The sequence below is a fragment of the Archocentrus centrarchus genome, chromosome 16 (assembly GCF_007364275.1).
Source record: "Archocentrus centrarchus isolate MPI-CPG fArcCen1 chromosome 16, fArcCen1, whole genome shotgun sequence".
NCBI classification, from domain to species: Eukaryota; Metazoa; Chordata; class Actinopteri; order Cichliformes; family Cichlidae; genus Archocentrus; species Archocentrus centrarchus.
This window is the reverse complement of record NC_044361.1, coordinates 26672865-26692251: the sequence shown is the minus strand read 5'-3', so window position 1 is coordinate 26692251 and position 19387 is coordinate 26672865. Positions and strand designations below refer to the sequence as shown.

Here is a 19387-nt window from a genome sequence, read left to right as displayed (position 1 = left end):
TTTTGAACTGTGATTCATGCAAAGCTTCTTTATTAGGTCAAAGAATAATAAAATGGAGCTGGAAATGAGCACCAAAGGCCCACTTTAACTTTTTCATGTAGTATATTCCTCAAGTTGGTTTTCTCTCCCAAACTGCAGCTTTGCTCTTGGCTTTGACACCATCAACACACCCACTGCACGACTGGGATCCGAGGCACCGCCTCTGCTTGCAACTGATCCCTCAGAGAAAAGCGTTAGTAAAGATGAGTGACACCCCCCCGCCCCGCATTTGGTTCTGCTGAAAAACCCCGCTCCCTGCCTGGAAACGATTGCATATACTGAGTGTGAGTCACCGCCAGAGTTGCACACTTTGAGCAGATTGCAGCATAGCCGAGCACCAAGCTCCAACAACAAACTGCAACAAACAGCACTCATTTTACGCGCAGTCCCGTCAAATCCGGGTCCATTGTCCAAAACGCTGCGCAACTGAAAGTGATATCACAGAAAGCGGCAGCTGGTCTCCGGGATCCAGACAGGACTGGTGGAAAAGCGGGGATTTCTGGAGTTTTGGAAGCAACAAACGGGGAAAAAAATGGCTAAACCTAATTACACCGGGACCTATCATATGGTGGAGCAGGAGAATATGGACTCCTACCTCGGAGCTTTAGGTACAGATCTTTATACTATACTTTCATACTTTTATAACCATCAAATGCATTGTCTTGTGTAAGAGATGATCAGTAAAAACCCTCCAGTGTAACATTAATCCTTAATGCCTTTTGCATGTTCAGTGATTTGTTGCTATTAGGTAACTTTAAAAAGTAATCTTAAGTGTCTGATTTAATGATGGGAACCATCTGCATTTGCAGCATCACATTAGTGTAATGAAATCACCACCTTGTCCTTTGCATGACCCCAGACCCATTCACTCCCCCACAGCGTGTGTTTCCTCTGCTTGCAGTGTGTGAGAGACAAAAGATTCCCGTTACTGAAGTAACAAAGTCTAGCCTTTGCAACAAAATCTCCCTCTCTCTTCTCTCAGATGTTAATTTTGCTCTGAGGAAGATTGTGTGCCTATTGAAACCCACTAAAGAGATCACCCATGACCCGGCTACAGGAACCATGAAAATCCGCACACTCACCACCTTCAAGAACTTCAACATGGATTTCACTATTGGAAAAGAATTTGCTGAGGACCTGGGGCCAGTGGATGGCCGTGTCTGTCAGGTGTGTATTTTGGGTTTTCTAAATGTGCACAGTGACTTGTTTGAACACGCACACTGGCTTGATATTACACTATTCTTATATAATTACTTTTTATAAAGGTTTACTTTGTGTCCAATATTTGAACAAAGTCAGCACACCTGATGGGATTTTTCTGTAACCACTGCTTGTTGTATAAACGAGAGCTTAAGAATCGCAGCTGCACACATGAAACAACTCCACAATGATTTTGAAAAAGTCCAAGATGGGAAAAGAGAAGTTGTACTTGAAAAGTTGTGAACCCTTTTAGATTTACTAAATAAGTCAGATTATCAATGCAGATGCAAAGAACCCAGTGTAAAAAGTATGTAAATGATTTGCGTTTAATGTAAAGGTGAAATTGAGTGAGGTGTGGCCACTCCTTTGCATGATAATTTGGTATGAGTGGTTTTATTCAAAGGGCAGGGCCTGATGGTCTGATGTTCAAAAACACAAATGTGCATGTTGGCCCAAACAGAGAAGTTTCCTCAGAAAGCATCTGTTGATGCTCATCAGGCTGGGAAGGTTCCAAAACCATCCCCAGAGTTTGAACACCATCAGCCTACAGTAAGTCAGACTGTGTACAAATGGAGGAAAACAAAGACCATTGCTACCCTCCTCAGGTGTGATTGACAGTGTTCATGTTAAACTTTTAACATCAGAAGAAAATTTAACAGCAATGACGTGTGCACGATAGGGATGCAAGGAGAAAAATGCTGCTCTCCAACTGCAGGTTGCTAAAGATCTCATGACCAAACCAGAAGGGCTGTTTGAACTGTAATTCATGTACTGATGAAGCAATGAATTCTGAAGTATACCAGCAAATTCTCAAGGTAGCGATGGGATGCCAGTCTGTGGATTAAATCATGAAATTCCAACCTTTATCTTTAAAGTTTTTTTTGCAGTTATTGCTGCCTGCAGGGAGTCACAGGACACAAAAGATGCAAAGGTTTACATAATTTTTCCATTCAGAGATCTAATTTTGGATACTTTTTTCAGTGTATAAATGACCAACTAATCTATATTATTTTTAAATTCAAATCTGCTTGCATAATCTGATGATTGTTTGGTCACGTCTCTGAAAAGATTTAGTACATTTTAAAGGGTTTGCGACCTTCCATGCACCGCTGTAGGAGTCTCACCTTTTTTGCACTGCACAAAGTTTCTTGTGTCTGTATGGTTGAATGTGGGAGCTACATCACATGCTAATGTCACACACAGACTACAGTGGATTGGGAAGGAGACAAGCTGGTTTGTGTACAGCGAGGCGAGAAAGAGGGACGAGGCTGGACGCACTGGCTGGAGGGTGACAAGCTGCATTTGGTAAGGGTGCATGGTTGGAGTAAAATGAGGGGAAGAAGAGGCCAGTGCAGAGGAAAAGCAAGGGAGGGGGAGACGGAACAAGGAAAATGAAAGCATAAAGGGAAGTGATGAAGAAATTGATATGCTAAATGAGGGAGGGTATGCAAATAAGGCAAGTTTTGGAAGTTATTCATTGCCTAATTGTGTTACCGTCTTTTTGAAGAGAGGTTATTATTAAGAGGTCTGTGGAATTTTTATGTGCCTAAAGGGGAAAACTCTATGACCTGACAAAGGAGCGCACACACAAAAGAGGCAGAGGAGCCCTGAATGCTCGTCTTTATGAAGTGCTGCAGGAGCTCAGTGGCACTTTTGTTCTAAAACAGTCAAAGCTCATAGCTTATCTTTCATTGCTGGTTACGTTTTCAAACAATCCGCATTCTTCCACTAAAAAAGCGCTCACAAGGTTTTTTAATACCTTTGTTGTAGTCAGGAGAAAACAATGTGGTGTTGATGCTAAACTTGGGAGAGAATTGGGAAAGAAATGCCAGCCAGGATCAAGACTTAAAATGGTGGGTTTTAGAGGTTACACAAAGCAGGGGAAGGGAATACTGAGGGACTAATGAAGAGGTGGAGGAGAAGGTGGGAGCGGGCTGAAAAGAGCAGATGAATAGATGGTGAAAAAGTGGAAGACGGATTATGAGGTCAAAGGATGAGAAGGGGGTTGTGTGTATGTGTGTGTGTGTGTGTGTGTGTGGGGGGGGGGGGGGGTGTTATGGATACAATCGCAGTTTTGTGCTCTTCTTTGATGTGCCAGATGTTCTTGCTGATTCTCATTATTCATTTACAGCCTCTCACCTCATGTTTTCTCTTTTCCACCTCCTCTCTGCAGGAGATGAGGGTTCAAGGCATCGTAGCCAAGCAAGTCTTCAAGAAGGCTGATTGAAGTCACTGGAAAATGTTTTACAGTGAATACTCCTATAAAAAAAAAAAAGAAAAAAGTAGCCACTACAGGAGTCATGTTTATAGAATTTTATTATAATCAAGAATATTTTGAAAAAACCTGTTCTGTTTGTTCTGAGACAAAGAAGAGACCAGTAGAGCAGAGTGACTTTAAACATTCTCAACTTGTTTAGCTATATTGCACAATGTTATAAACAAGTCATATATCTATTGTGTTTTTCTCCTTTGTCTTAAATTATACAAATTTTTGTGTGTGTGTGTGTTGGGTGGGGTTATTGCTGCTTTGCATCTAAAGCCATTTTCACACACGCCCTGCAACCCTGGACAGACTTGGTAACAGAACAAATGACCAAAAAGCAGGAGGTTAAAGACCATTAGCCGGACTTTAACCTCCAGCTCTGTGGTTCGAAGTCTGTGTGATGCTGGATTGCAGCCATGTGACAGAACACCTAAATATGCGGTGCATTCGCTGTTTAAGAGTAGGCACCATGAGTTCTGCGTCCTGCTCTTGTTCTCTTATCACTTCTCTCTTCTAAACCCAGCAGTTTACAGTGGTGCAAACTCATCTGAAGCAGACTATTTTTTGCTGTGTGCTACATGGCAAAAAAGGACAACTTGCATCAGTGTGTTTACACATATTATAATGGTTTACAAATACAAAACATTCAAACCTGAATTACTGGCAAATGTTCTAACAGTATAAGTTAAATTAGACATATAACTCAAAACATACAGTTTACATTAAAAGGATCAGGCTAGCAGTATTTTTTCTAACATATGCAAGGAAAAATGCAAAGAATTCTGATTTTCTGACCTCACTATCAGATCAGCAATTAAATTATTTGCTCCCATAAAGCATCTTTTAAAAACAGAAAAGGTATCTTACATCTGTTTTCTTAAAATATTATTGAAGTGTCTTTAAACTGCTTTTTGGGGCTATATTTTCTCCAGAAAAATACACCTAACAGCAGCAGAATGATGGATGATAGAAGAGGATGTCGATACTGCATCACTTTGGCTCATTGATATGTTTTTTTTTTTATTAGACTCTAAAGACGTAGGATATACCAGGCTCTGTTCACTACCTTTGCTTAATTTGTTTCAGTCTTTTTTATGGGATTGTTGTAAAAATAAGAATTCAGTTTTCCTGAAAACAGGACACAGCTGTGAAGCTGAAGACTGCGCAGTCTGCTGATTCCTCTTGTGAAGTTGAGATGAATTCACATCAAGTACAGAGCAGCAGCAGTGTTTTTTCAGCTGCTAATTTTTGTGCGTATGACAGAAATTTCACATTTTGATGAAATTCCCACGAGCGTCCTGCAGGGGGCAGCAAATAATCTTCAAGGCCTGTAAAGAGAACTCTTTCTTTTTGGTAGAAAAAGTTTTATTATTAAGGTCTTAAAAATATTCGGATTCTCTCCAATCCAGAGAGGCACACTGAGCTCCAGTACGTTTGCCGTTATATTGGATTATGTCCCACAGTACTCGTCCTCCTGTGGCTCAGAGTACGACCTGAAGAAGTGGCTGGTGCAGTAATCTGCATTTCCATTCGTCTGAGTGGATTCAGCGAACGAAACTGAAGCCTTCAATGGAGTTATAGGAAGGCTGTCCTGTATGCTGCAAATGACCGGAGAATCATCTGAGGAGGATGATAAAATCAATATTAAGTGTGATTATCCTTCACAAGAAACAGGGTTTTGCATTTTGTGAGCTGTGATGTATTTCAGGCTTAATGGGCTATAAAAAAGCATGCATAGAATATAGATGAGTCCTGTTTAAATACACAGTCTAAACTTCCACAGGCTCACCAAAGTGTTGAATTAATTTGAGATGGTTGGAGACTTATTCACATTTACATTTCTGGTACATTTCTGGTATTTCATAATGAGTGCTTTCAATATTTGGACAAATAACATTTTGTCTGTTGGTAAAATAAATTAATTTTAGTTTATGATTTAATTTCAAATTTATGTTCTTCTGTTTGAGAACCTTTCAGACACATTTTATTTAAATGGCATAAAAATACAAAAACAAAATATGAAAATCTGGAGTGTATTAAGCGATTCTTCACCTGGGTTAAAAATTGGGAATTTGCAGGTCTCTTGGCAGTGAGAAGGCAGCTCTGTAGGAGTGTCAGCTGGAATGGGAACCACAGCCACCGGAGTAATACAAATGCTGGACCGAGCTGTGATACAGACACCATGAAACACAAGAAAAAAATAATACTTTTCAACCTCGTGCTCACAGATTTCAAAACCCATAACATAATTGCACTAGTTGGCCGTTAGGTGGCACCACAATCTCTCCCAAACCAAAAAAAATTCAGCGGGTCAAGCAAACACACACCAGCCACTGGCCACTAGAGTACTGGCATTGTGTCCCTTCACTATCTTTTGATCATCTGTGTAAATGTACTCTGCTCGTGTTCTGGGTCAGCTTTTTGAGTCTGTTACCTCACCGTATACTGCAATACCAGCAAACAAACCAAGATATATGTTATAGTTCCTGAAAATGTGTCATAAACACATTATTTAAGGTAACTGAGAAAAAAAAATGACCTCAGGAAAAAAGAAGCTATTATGACATCTGTCTGCTTTTGGTTTTTGCCAACTTTGTCAACACAACCAGCCTGAGGAGACATGTTTAGTGAGACTGGGGGTTTCTACATGACTGTGAGACTACTGCCTGTGCTCTAATACCTGCTCTGAAGTGTACCCCTGACTAATACTGACCATTTTAGAACAAAAAGAAACTAAAACTAACACTAAAAACTAATACAAGCTATTTTTAAACAATATAAACTTCATTGAGAATAACTACAATGAAGTAAACAAAGACTCTCTGGAAATAAAAAGCTAAAGTGGATTAAAAGGAAGATTTTTAAAAACATAATAATAAAAATTAGAACTATAACCCTGAAACAGGACAAAACTCAAACTCCAAATGTAAGTAACAATAAGAAAAAAAAACACTTCTGAGCAGAGACAAACTTCCAATTCATATCACATTAAAAAAAAAACGTGAAGAAAAAAAAAATCATTACTAAAAGGTAAAACTTTGAGCTGAACAAATCAACATACGTTATCTTCAAATCGTCTACTATAGTAAAAATCCTAAAGATATGTATCTCAAAACCTCACTAGATAAAACTGAAACTGCCTGAATGGCAGGATATTATGAGACTATGAGAAAGGAAACTTGTATTTTAGTAATTTCTGTTGAACTGTGCCTTTGATATATTCACGTGCAGGATATGTGGAAACTACAGACATAAACCAAAGACTCTTATTGGCTGAGAATCAGCCTCGCAGCGAACTTTATCATTTGTAAACGTAGCCCACACGACTGTAAAAACCCTGATATAACACACACACACAAACACACACGTCTTCTTGTAAGATTAGCAAAAACAGCACACTTGCTCTCAAAGACAATAATTATATTCTGTGAATTCAGTGATTTCCAGTACTAGCACATTGTTTCTGTGGAAAGCAAATGTCAGTGAAATACAATGTTAGCCAAAACAATAAGTTATGTGACTGTGCCACAGACGTAGGACCTGTTTCTCAGTATGAGCTGGCTGCCCGCGAAGTGTGCGTCACATTACACCAAATAACTGTGTCAGCCTGAATATATACAGGATGTGGTTTCCCCATCAAGACAGTCATGTTCACTAAGCTTTTTTAACAGCTGCCTTAACGGCTTATTTTTTTTAATCGTCAGAGCTGAACTAGATCACCTCCTTTTCTAGCAAAAGAAAAAGCGAAATGACGCTTCTTTTTACACGAACAAGCTCAAGCTCTGACGTGCCAAAATCCGGTCTGCAAATTTAATTTTACCTTTCACTGAGGTTTTGTTATTAATACACTGCAAGGAAACAGTGGGAGGGTATGTTTGAGAGAGATAAGCGGTGACCTTCAACTGTAAGACTTCAAAGCCAACCCTCTCTCACAATTGCGGCTAAACGCATGAGTCGTTACTGCCAGTGGGTGGGCTTACGTGCACATTGTTTTGTCGCCTCTTCAGCAACACTTAATACAATTATGAGAACAAAAGTGTGAGAAAAAGTCACAACCGCACACCTCCAAGTGACGTGTTGTACACACCTGCTCTGTACGATTTGCACTTTGCTCTCCAGAGGATGAGAAGTAACACAATCACGATTGCGGTCAACACAAATCCCGACCACAGGCCTGCTGGCAACATCCAAGGACAATCTGAAAAGCAGAACAGAAATTTCCTGAAGGCACCGAAATACAACTGAAATATGTTATTCACCTGATTGCATAACAGCTTTTCACTATAACTTCTGGGAAACCTAATGTGGGAGGGAGTGACTACTGATTACAACTCATATTCATTAATAATGTAGTGACTAAAATGAATGTGACTAAGAAAAAAAAACTACATTTTTGAGTTCCTCATTAATTATGAGGAACTAATTACAAAGAAATTATATATAATTCTTTTGTATTTCGCTGTTCACAGGAAACTCGTTCAAAGGAGACTCCTTCAGGTGGCACGTCACCATGTATAAGCAGCATTAACACTTAATAAACAGCTATAATCACTACAGTACAGTTAAATAATTTGTACATACAAAACGTAGTAATTATGTTGATGAAACAACAATAACTGATGCATCAATGGCAAGCAATAAATTCTTCCAAGCATTTCATCAAACAATTCATGGTTTGGTCTGAATGTGCGGTATAAATATGATCAATAAGTAATATGTTACTCACATTGCTAGTTATATGTTGAAGACAGACAGGTTAATATTATGTTGAAATATATAAATTATATTTAGCCAGCCTTATATGTTCAAGCATGCACTAATAGTCTGCACTGCAGGTTCATAACAGCAATACAGCTGTAACAAAGTAGTTATAAACTATTAGATTTTTTTAAACCGCATTTGATTAAATACTAATTTATGCCATGGATGGATTTTTTTTCTATATAAACAGGTAGGTCTCACTCCTTATCAGACCTCTTTTAGTCAAATTTAGACTTTTACATTAGGTTTACATGTGAGTTTCAGTACCTATCTGACTCGATTAATGGAATAAACTGTTTCAGACACAAAATGTGTAATTTCTGAAACTTGAAAGTCGACTTTAAAGCTTACATAATATGACTACATTTAAAATGTGATAAATACTGGAAATCTTCAACAAATCTGGCCCCCACCCCCAACCCCACCCCCCTCAGTATCGCCCTAGCCTGTATCATACTAGCTAACAAAAATCATGTCATGTGATGGTTTGACCTTGTAACTGGCCTGATTCACTGTCTGGAGTATATTTAGATGTTTCAACATTTCTATTATTTTTAGTGAGTGCTTTTTCTGCCCACCACCACACAACTCTTTTTTTTCTAGCTGCTCAAAATTCAGTGCGCCTCACAAAAAACACTTCCTGTTAAACAATGCATGCGGCTTCATACTTTCCCAGAACTGACTTTGATAGGTGATTTTTTTTTTTTTTTTTTTTTTTTTTTAGTGTTAAGGTAAAACAATATCTTTTTTTGCTCTTAAAAAAAAGAAAGAAGACTGAGGAAAGCTTGGCAGAGAAATATGTAAAATCATTTTAGCCACACCAGCACCATGGTAATATCAATGTTCAGAGGAGGTATCTTAAAAGACTTTGACAATCCTTGAAGTTTTCAGCATGAGACTGATGTGTCAGTCAAAAAAAAAAAAGAAATAGCCAAAAGAAAAGAATATTTCCATATGCTGTTTGATTATATTTGGGCGTGTGGCTCTGTTCTGGGACCTCTGCGTTCCCACCCTCACATGGGAAAAATCTAATGTTGGAAGAACATTAGAATAAAACTGGCATCAGTTACAACAAATGTCACATAAATTCAGTCAGTGAGAGAATGAAAAGAAATATTGCTGGGGTTGCAAGATGGCTTGCATGGGCAGGCTAAAGCAGCTTGAACTTGACACCCTATACAAGATTTATCAGTTGGATGCACGGAAGAGTGTCAGCTAATGTGTGCTGATATTAAGGTCGGCTGTTATCTGCCAGGACTGTGGGCTGAGTTCAGCTCAGCAGCCTTCCAGAACTAACACTGTGCTCAGTTTGTGCTTTTAAATCTTTCCATCTGTGATGATTAATTTGATTGTTTTTGGTAAACCTTTGGCTTTTTGACTCTCATCATCGTTGGGCCAATACTTATCAAATAGTTTGGTTTATGAATTAAATGCCCTCAAAAGTAATAGACATCGGCTTGAGTTCTACTGTGTTTAGTGGTGTTTTGCACATCTTGACTTTCTGAAATGTCAAGCTAAAGTGTTGAGCTGGCTAAGCATTATACCTGCATAACATCAGCGTGTTAACAGGCCAAAATTAACATCTGTGTAAAGCCTCACAGACTCACTGATGTGACTGCAGTCCGCAGGACATTACTACCTGACGACAGCTCTCTCTGTCAGCACCATGAAACTATCCCCGCCTGAACCTTTAATGTTTCTCCTGAGAACCGAACCAAGTCATGGGGCAAAGACCCTCATCCACATTTTAGCCACTAACTTAGAGTGACCAGGTGTCCCACTTTATGTGAGACACCTGTTCATTTTAACATATTGTCTCACATTTGGATTTGCTAAAGCCTCACAAGACACGTGGCTGAAAAAGAAATGTGTTAAAAATTTGGATGCATCCTCAGCGAGACACAAAGATGGTGAGGAGCTGACGCAAGCGATTGCTTAAAAACGTATAAAAGCAAATGTTATCTTCTGTTTATACTTATTAAACTCTCTTTCTCACATTTAGTTTGTTGGAACTTGGTCACTTTACGCTGGCTACTTGTGTGGCCGTTTTGTTTTAAGGCAAACTATAGATGTAGTGAGATTGAACCAGAGTGATATTGAGGTCCAGGGAGCTAAACATTTAAATCAGTTCATTAAATCACACATAATAACTGCAGCGGAGTGTTTTACATTCCTTATGAAGGAATTTTTCATCAGTACATCTTTGACTTCCCTTCTTAATTATAGGTCATGTAACAGAAACATAACGTCAACAGGAACTCAGTGAATCACTCAGCATAAGCACATCCGCTAACCACACAAGCACATTTTTTAAACTAGATTTCAAACAAAGATTAAACTCAAGACTTACAAGATTTGAAATCTCCACAAACTGCATCAGTTTTATTGGTTCCTGGAATTTTCAGCACTCTTCCGTAGTCCTCACATCTGAAAAAACAGCAGTTAAAGACACTAAATATCCAGAGAATGGCAGATTAAAGGATATTTTTTAAAATCTAGACGTTTGTCCTACAAAAACTCTGCAAAAGGAATGTAAAACAAACAAAAAAAAAAGGGCCTCCTACAAGGTTGGGAAACAATTTTTTACAGTCTGGATGAAATATATTTACAGTAGGTAGGATGTAGGATGTAGGATGTGGGATGTGGGATGCTGAATGTTTCGAGTTTGTAGACTGAGGGCGCCGACCGAAACCAAGACACTCATTTCTGCTCTGTGTCAATGGATGACTAATTCACTCACAGTCTGCTTACAACACACAGTCCTTCAGCTTCATTAAGAATAATAATGATAATAGCAATAATAGTTGTGATGCAGTCTTACCTGGTATGAGGTCTGCAGGGTGACTGGAAATCTGTTACATTGCTGAATGTCCCCTTTTCACATGGGGCACAGATTACATCGCTTGTGGTACTGGCTGTAAGTAGAAATGAAATGCAGGGTTATTTTATTCACCAGACTGCATGGCACAGAAATGTCAAGAAAATTACGACTCTAGAAAATGATGATTTATTATGAATTTTATAGCTGAAGGCTACCTGGAATCTTGACCCCTTCACCGAGTTGACAGCGATGCATAGGCCTGCAGTGATCACAAGCAACACTTTCACAGTAGAAACCTGGCAGACACTCACATACTGTGTCATTTTTAGCTGAGCAAGGAGTTAATAGCTGCTGATGGTTACCTGAAAGAGTGAAAGGGAGATCTTTTTTGTATGTGTGTGGTTTTAAATGCATTCGTGAGTAGATGGCGTGGTTGGTCTGCAGCTCAAAGTGACTGAACCTAAATAACACTGTTAACCCACACAACAATTTCTGAACTCCGAAATATTTTAAGTGTTGAATTTGAAAAATGAAAGTTCCTTTGCTGTTTAAAAAAATGCAAGTTAACAAAAGTTTAAGTCAGTGGTTTAAAGGTAAATCTGAGCTCAGCTACGTGGACTTTACAGTGACATTAAAATCGAAAGAAGAAGATGTTTAGGAAGTGGATTTGTGATGGTGTTCACATGAAGAAACAATAGCAAAATGACATGTATTATTACAGGTATAGGCTTTCACAATCTGCAACATTATTACTGTGCACTCCCAACTCCCAATAAATACTTTATATTTCTATATTTTTGCATTTCTTTTAGAGAAGAGAAGGCTGGGTTGTGGTTCTCTGTTTTGTTGCCTTATCTTTTAGAACTATGTGCAGCGCTGTGTGTGCATCTGTGTGACTTACTGGGACTGCACTCCTTGCAGGGTCGGCATTTTATCAAGTGATTTTGCGAGGCTGTGTAGGTCCCGTGTTCACATGTAGCACACTCTGTCTTCTTTGTGCCATCACACTCAGCCTTCATGTACTGTCCTGATAGGAGGAAACAAACAGAGCTATGAATTAGACCCCGGGTAATGAAAATACACGAAAAATATTGTGCGTCCTGTAAAGAACTTTGTTAACTAAAGCGAAATGTTAGGAACTGAAACATTGTCCTGTTGACTGACCTGCTTCGCAGCGATCGCAGCACCTCCCATTATTCTCGTACTCATTGTTTTTGCAGTCCATTTCAGCTATGTGTATCCCATTCAAGTACAGTCCTCCACCTTTGTTTAAAATCTCTAAACTATGAGTGCCTGCTTCCTTTAAACGTGCTCCTAAGCCTGATGATTCTGAACCTTGGGTCCGAGAACACCACCAGCAGTCAACTCTCTCGATCGCTTCTCTCTTTTTCTGATGTTCACACAGTCGCTGCTCAGGTTCTTCTGCCTCCACTCTCCTTCTGACGTCTCGTCTCTGATTTGTTCCCCCTCCTCACTCAGTCTTACCTACTTCTCATGTCTTTTCTATTCCTACACAGTGGAAAGCCCCAGTGACCCTCATCTACTATTCCCCCCCCCCTCGCCTCTCTGTATCTCTGTCTCTCTCTCGCTCCTCATTTCCTTCCTGTGCTAGCCCTCTCATCACGATGTAAACTGTAAATGTGTTTCCGTACTGTAGCTATAGGACAAAGTGCTGATTTTGGCACTCTTAACTGGATGAAGAAATATTTCCTTTGTCCACTACGCCTTTTCCTTTCACCCTAACTCCATTGTTTAAACAGTCTTTGTCCCACTGGTGGAGGATCAGTGCCGAGTGTAAAAGTGCAAAACTACTAAAAATCTTTTGGCTCGGTTTGGCTTCCTGTTGCTCCACAGTCGCTCTTCTGTTGCTACAAACGCACAAAGAAAAACAAATCTACAAATAGATTTTTAAATGCTTACGGGTGCAAAATGTGAGCAAGAGAGGAAGGGGTCAGCAGAAAAATCATGAAATGGAAAATATATTATTATGAAAAAGGGAAGGAGGCTTTATTTGAGAAGAGATTTGACCAGAACAAGATGTTAAGATCAAGGTGGGTTTGGATTCTTTTTAATTTTCACAACAAATGAGGGAGGAGTGATTATCGAGACATCCAACTACATCATTTACATTTCTCTCAACTTTTCTTTCTTTCTTTTTTTCTTGCATCATTTTCCTCAGTCTCCTGCTTCTCCTGCTGTTCCACTCGACCTACTGCATGCTGCTGGGATGGCTGGAGTCTCCAGGTTATCCCAGTGGATACTTACCTTATGCCAGCCTAAACTGGAGCAGGTGTGCCCCCAAAGGCCATGCCCTCTCCATCAGGTTCATCCACCTGGACCTGGAGGATAGCCATAACTGTGAAAACGATGCAGTGAAGGTGAGAGGCCATCAAGGTTATTAAATGACATTAATACCCTCTACATACTATTTTCTGATTTTGTTTCTCATCTTCTTCCCCCAGATCTTTTCAAATGGAAAATTAATTTCCATTTTGTGCGGCACAAAGGAGTTTGAGGAGCTTCAGACCACCGTTAATCCGTCACTTTTCTCCTCCCCGGGTGGCTGCCTCTCCCTTTTGTTCCACTCAGACTTCTCAAACACCAAGAGGCACACCGGCTTTAGAGGCTTTTATTCCATCCAAGGTGAGGAGCAAAGTAAAAATCTCCAGGCAGAGCTCAGCTCGTGCAATTATAGCAGTTTATTTGATATTTTTGTGCGATCAAGGTAACGTAAGGTTAAATAATCTGTATGCACGATTATTATTATTTTTTGTCTGTACTTCAAAAACATAATCAATCACATTTTAAAACGTTGGTAAAATAAATGTCATGCTAAAGAGTGTCATGCATCAAGACTTTCAGATTCAGTGGAAAGGTGGTGACGGCACTACCGTGACTGATGTCTCATCTTAGTGAGCACACTCTTGTTCCTCTGCTGAAAACTTTCTTCCACATGTAACACCTAAAACACAAACCAGCAGAACTGATGTGAAACTGTGGTCTACACTGGTTCTTTTTTTTTTTTTTTAATCTAAAAATGCTGAATGTCAAGGATTCTGTTTTTATAATCTGTTGAAATAAGCAAATATTTGCTATGTTTGATCACTTGATCATTAGGACTTAAAATGTTACAGTAGGTCAGATTTATCAACTCATTCAAAGGAATCTTTTTTTTTTTTTAATGCTTTTCTGCATCTAACCTTTAGCTCATTCCCTCTGTTAGACTTTGACGAATGCGAGGATGACTCAATCAATCGATGCTCTCAGTTCTGTCACAACTTCATCGGAGGGTACCGCTGCTCCTGTCGCCATGGCTACCACCTGGACAAGGACAGCCACACTTGCACTGGTACAAATAACCAAATTTACTCCTAAACGTTGCACAGAATCAGGATTTAACAAGTCTAAGCAAGACAAAAACACAAAGGGAGAAGTGAAAACGGGAAAATAGGGGAAGCAGGAAGGGTAGGGTGATTTTTAGGAAGGCACTGATTGTATAAAAATTGTTTTCATTAAAATGAAGATGATGACAGTGACCTCTTGTCTTCAACACAGTGAGCTGCAATGAGGACCTGTCAGGGCTGAACAGAGGTGACATATCCAGTCCTTCCTGGCCTGGTTCATATGCAGAGAATGCCAACTGTCAGTACACCATCTCTGTGGACTCCCACTTTCAGGTGGAGCTGCAGTTCTCTGACGTTTTTGATGTGGAACAAGACCCGGATGGTCAATGCATAGATGCGCTGAGAGTAAGTGATTAGTCAGAATATGTAAATACCTTTTAAAACTGTGTGGGTTTTTCTGAAACTTTAAACTTTATATATCAGTAAACAAAGAGGAAGTTCAGACAGAAGTGTTGAAACTGTGGACTTGACAACAAGCAGACATCCTATTTTGGACATTTTATAGTCCCTCTGTGTTACACAATTGTTTTTTTTTTTTGTGTGTGTACTGTTCTTGTACAAAACATAAATCCCTCTTTTTGTTTAGTTTTATTATATTAAACCTTATTGTGTTTATTATACTGCTGCTTCTATGCAGATCAAAAACAGGTGTTTGCATTGGTCTCTATCAGTGTTGGACAGCTGGACACATTTTTTCAGGGTCTACACTGTGAGTCACCTGTACATAGGAACTTTAATGCTGTTGTTTTTAAGGTCATATCAGGCCTCAGGTCTTCAGAGCCCACATCTTTCACCAAGTAACATCAGTTCTTTGTTTTTTTTAGCCTTCATTGGAAGTGAAACTATTTGAGATTTAGATTCTCTTATATGAGATGAGATAACTAGGGCAACAATGGCCACACTAACCAGAAGGGGAAGCACGGTAAGGATGGCTGGTATCAAGAGAAACCGGAGCTCTGGAAGAAAACAAAGTGGGAAAACAGGCAAACTCCAGACAAAAGGGCCCTGCTAGGGTTCCAAATCCAGGATCCTCTTGTTATGAGGAAACAGTGCCAACAATTGCCCCACCCTGCCCTCTGCATTAGGCTGGCCTCCAGGATTCCTCTGTTATTCACTTCATTCATTTTTGCCTGAAAGCTTCCCTCTGGCAACCTGTTGCTCAAATGTTTTGTTTTGTTGTTTTTAAGACTGTCACCTCATAAAGTTTTATGATCTTACTGGCTGCTACTTTAATCTGCAGTCTTAGTTAGATTTAGAATAGGTGGGTGTGGGGGTCTGTGGGCAAACATCCTTTACAGAGTCTGGACGTGTGTTTTGGGTCACTGTCTAGTTCAGAAATAAATAATGAGCACAAACCACTGCATGATATTGTGGTAGCTATTCTGGTTAACAGACTATCACACCTTTTCCTTGTAGTGCTAACCACATACACAAATACCAACCATTACTCCACCTTCTAAATGCACCCTTTTCTCTGGAAAGCATTGATGTGGGTTTTAATGTGTGATTTCTGAGATTGCAGTAATAAAGATGCCCCTCTTTAGTACTGCAGTGGGCCTCTTATCAGTGTTTTCTTCTTCAAACTGAGCGATCTATCATATCATAAAATAATAAACTGATAGTCTCACACATCAGTAAGCTGAGAAATTCTTCCAGTTACCTTTTGACAAAGCTCTTCTGTTACCTGAAAACCACTCCAACAGAGTGCAAAGTTTTCAATTCAATTCAACTCAATTCAGTTCAATTCAGTTTATATAGCGCCAAATCACCTCAAGGCACTTCATATTGTAAGGTAAACACCTTACAATAATACAGAAAAAAACCCCAGCAATCAGACGATTCCCTATGAGCAAGCACTTGGTGACAGTTAGAAGGGAAAACTCCCTTTTGACAGGAAGAAACCTCCAGCAGAACCAGGCTCTGGAAAGGTCAGCCAACTGCTGCCACCAGTTGGAGGTAAGGGGACTCAGACAGGACAAAAGACATGATGTGAAAGGGAGGCAGAGATTGATAATAACCAATGATTAAATGCAGAGTGGTGTATAAACACACAGTGAGTGAATAGAGGAGGGTAAAGAAGAACAATTCATTGCCTCATGGGAAGCCATGAGGCAATGAGTAGGCCTATTGCAGCATCTCCTGTACAATTTTAGATAAAAGAAAATATTTAAAACAAAGAAAAGCTCATGAATGAGCAGGTGTGTTCAAACCTTTGACAGGTGCTGTACATATAAAAGAAAGTCAGTAAACTTGGTGACAGTGACTGTGTTTGCAGATTGAGACTCCCTCTGGCACTCTGGGACCATTCTGCGGCGAGACCCCGCCCCCATCCCCGTTTCCCACTCATGCCAGTCAGATCACAATCTCTTTCACCTCCGATGGCTCTGGCACCAACAAAGGCTTCAGCCTCCACTTCACAACCAGAGGTGCTGCAGCCTCCTCATCTCAGATATGGTGGGAAACGAGCATTTATAAGAGCACTGTAACTCTTTTTTTTGCTTGTTAACTGCAGACAAGGTCTGTCCAGCAATGGTGACCTCAGACTCCACTGTGACTCCCCAGAAAGCAGAATATAATCGAGGTGAAATAGTGACGGTCACTTGCGGTGTGGGCTATGTTCTAAATAATGTGAGTGCGGAAAAAAATCTAAACTATATTCTTACATTTAATGTAAATATTTAGTCCACAATTAAGTTAGTTAAACTCTTCTTTTATTAAGGACAAAGGGATCCAGACCATGAAATCAGAGTTTACAGCAACGTGCCAGAGCACAGGCACATGGACTCCCAGTTACACCTGCGAACGTGAGTCTGACTATAATCAATTAAAATTTTCTTCTGTTTGTAGTTTTTTTGTGTTTTTTTTTTCACTATCTTTAATCATTTTTTCCTCATAAATAGTTGTCGATTGCGGTTTTCCTGATATCCCAGAGGATGGTGTTCTTCAGCTGGTGGGTTCAGATGACCCAAACACTAAGTATAAAAATGAGATCCAGTTTAACTGCAGTTCAAAGTACTACACACTGCAAGGAGATGGTGAATATATGAAGCTTTTGCACATCTCTTTTCTGCTATGACTGTTATTGTCTCAGCTAATTTCTCTTTTCAACCTTTCAGACACATTCATTTGCAGTGCCAGCGGTGAATGGATATCAGTTCACGGAAACGCAGAGCTTCCAAAATGCCTTCCAGGTATGGCTGTGTTGCTTCAGTTTTTAAAAAAATGTTTTTAATGTCAGTCAGCATTCATATGGAGCTCTGAATCTACTGATAACTTCTATGTTTTTCAGTGTGTGGGATGCCTCAACAGTTGACTACAGGTGAAAGAATTTTGGGAGGTCGGAATGCAAAACTGGGAGAAATACCATGGCAGCTTTTGATAAAAGCGCCCAGAAGAGGTGGAGCATCCTTGATTAATGATCAGTGGGCTGTGACAGCAGCTCATGTTGTGGATGGGTTTGAGAACAGCCCTTTGGAGGTCTATGGTGGACTGATAGATGGAAGGACAACAAATACACAGGGTGTACATTCCTTGGTTGGTGAAAGGATCATAATTCATCCCGGCTACACAAAGGGACATGAACAGGAACGCACAGATTTTAACAATGATATTGCTCTTGTAAGATTCTCTTCCAGAGTGAAGTTAGGCCCAAACCTCCTTCCCGTTTGTCTGCCAGAGAGAAACAGTGGTGTGATGGAAAATGAACAAGGTACAGTGTCAGGCTGGGGGGAGACGGAGAAGAGAGGTGCATCAGCTTTGTTAAAATATGCCCATATTACAGCCTACTCCCTCAAAGAATGTCAGAGGACACCTGAACTTAAACCTAACAAGCCCATGATTTTCACTGACAACATGTTCTGTGCTGGAGACACTGGGAAGGACAGTTGTAAAGGAGACAGTGGAGGTCCTTTTGTTTTGCCTATGCTGTCTGGCAGAGGGCCTTACAGTCTGGCTGGGATTGTGTCCTGGGGAGAGCCCTGCAGGTCTTCCCAGACAGCTAGAAAAAACAGGGGTTATTACACCAAAGTGGAGAATTACGTTGAGTGGATTAAGCAGACAATAGAGAGAGTAGAGAAAGAAGAATCTTAAGAGAAATAAATGATGGAAAAATACTTGCTATTAACCATGATAATAAGATCATTTTCCGGTCTGATTCACATCTCTAAAATTACCTTGCTTATGAAAATGAAGACTACAATCTTGTAATCAAATGTAACAACATAAATAACACAATCACAACAGCTTGTTATTACTACATTGTTCCCTATTAAAGAGAAATATTTGCAAATCAGCTGCAGATGATGTGCTTTTTATTTAATCGCTAACAGTTTAGCCGTTTTTTTTTTTTTTTAGCTCTTTCATAATCAATGTATATTCCCTCTGTGATGTGATAGGAGACTGTAATGGTGCTGTGCTGGTCTTCTTCTTTCAGCTGCTCTCTTTAGGGGATCACCACAGCAGATCATATGCCTCCATATCACCCTGTCCCAGCACCTTCTTCTGTCATGCCAACACTCTGCACATCCTTCACCACATCCACAAACCTCCTTTGAGATCTTCCTCTTTTCCTCCTGTCTGGCAGCTCCATATTCAGCATCCTTTCTTCAGTATATCCACTATCCCTCCTCTGCACATGTCCAAACCATCTCAGCCTCGCTTCTCTAACTTTATCTCCAAAACACTCGACCTGGGCTCTCCCTCTGATGTAGTCATTTCTAATCTTGTTCGTCGACAGCGCTGCCTGTTGTTACAATGAACAGACACATTCCATAAGAACTGGTGCATTGTTCTGATATGGTTCGTGTGCAACTTACAGTTTTTCTCAATTGTTTACACACAAATACTGGCACTTGAGACACAATGACCACAACATGTAACTCATGCACCAACCCCCTGAAC

General features: G+C 39.9%; 3 protein-coding genes across 3 annotated transcripts; 2 read left to right on the top strand and 1 right to left on the bottom strand.

Moving 5' to 3' along the window:
- Nucleotides 1-246: 246 nt before the first annotated feature.
- rbp5 (retinol binding protein 1a, cellular) lies at nt 247-3546 on the top strand. Its single transcript, XM_030750084.1, has 4 exons — nt 247-647; nt 1022-1206; nt 2443-2544; nt 3413-3546. Exons 1-4 carry the CDS (start codon nt 572-574, stop codon nt 3464-3466), a joined length of 417 nt encoding a protein of 138 aa, XP_030605944.1. The 5' UTR covers nt 247-571; the 3' UTR covers nt 3467-3546.
- LOC115794526 (tumor necrosis factor receptor superfamily member 5) lies at nt 3538-12581 on the bottom strand. The gene is made up of 8 exons (XM_030750083.1): nt 12249-12581; nt 11986-12111; nt 11300-11446; nt 11085-11178; nt 10614-10690; nt 7590-7700; nt 5555-5668; nt 3538-5122 (listed from the first exon to the last, which is right to left on the bottom strand). The coding sequence occupies exons 1-8, from the start codon at nt 12307-12309 to the stop codon at nt 4953-4955; spliced, it is 900 nt and encodes a 299-aa protein (XP_030605943.1). The 5' UTR covers nt 12310-12581; the 3' UTR covers nt 3538-4952.
- Nucleotides 12582-12854: 273 nt separating this feature from the next.
- Nucleotides 12855-18765, top strand: c1s.2 (complement component 1, s subcomponent .2). Its single transcript, XM_030749902.1, has 11 exons — nt 12855-13135; nt 13264-13462; nt 13547-13727; nt 14308-14433; nt 14640-14833; nt 16764-16914; nt 17001-17116; nt 17208-17292; nt 17389-17523; nt 17605-17679; nt 17778-18765. Exons 1-11 carry the CDS (start codon nt 13050-13052, stop codon nt 18575-18577), a joined length of 2148 nt encoding a protein of 715 aa, XP_030605762.1. The 5' UTR covers nt 12855-13049; the 3' UTR covers nt 18578-18765.
- The last annotated feature ends 622 nt before the right edge of the window (nt 18766-19387 follow it).

What these genes read in the sequence shown, in the direction of transcription:
- LOC115794526 (XM_030750083.1), bottom strand. Translation starts at nt 12,309, where the DNA reads ATGGACTGCAAAAACAATGAGTACGAGAATAATGGGAGGTGCTGCGAT. An exon ending in TGAAGGGGTCAAGATTCCAG is followed by an intron (nt 11,179 to 11,299) that starts GTAGCCTTCAGC and finishes TTCTACTTACAG; the next exon opens with CCAGTACCACAAGCGATGTA. An exon ending in ATTCCCAATTTTTAACCCAG is followed by an intron (nt 5,123 to 5,554) that starts GTGAAGAATCGC and finishes CATCCTCCTCAG; the next exon opens with ATGATTCTCCGGTCATTTGC.
- c1s.2 (XM_030749902.1), top strand. Translation starts at nt 13,050, where the DNA reads ATGAAATGGAAAATATATTATTATGAAAAAGGGAAGGAGGCTTTATTT. An exon ending in GGACAGCCACACTTGCACTG is followed by an intron (nt 14,434 to 14,639) that starts GTACAAATAACC and finishes TCTTCAACACAG; the next exon opens with TGAGCTGCAATGAGGACCTG. An exon ending in CCTCCACTTCACAACCAGAG is followed by an intron (nt 16,915 to 17,000) that starts GTGCTGCAGCCT and finishes TGTTAACTGCAG; the next exon opens with ACAAGGTCTGTCCAGCAATG.
- rbp5 (XM_030750084.1), top strand. Translation starts at nt 572, where the DNA reads ATGGCTAAACCTAATTACACCGGGACCTATCATATGGTGGAGCAGGAG. An exon ending in CTCCTACCTCGGAGCTTTAG is followed by an intron (nt 648 to 1,021) that starts GTACAGATCTTT and finishes CTCTTCTCTCAG; the next exon opens with ATGTTAATTTTGCTCTGAGG. An exon ending in TGGATGGCCGTGTCTGTCAG is followed by an intron (nt 1,207 to 2,442) that starts GTGTGTATTTTG and finishes TGTCACACACAG; the next exon opens with ACTACAGTGGATTGGGAAGG.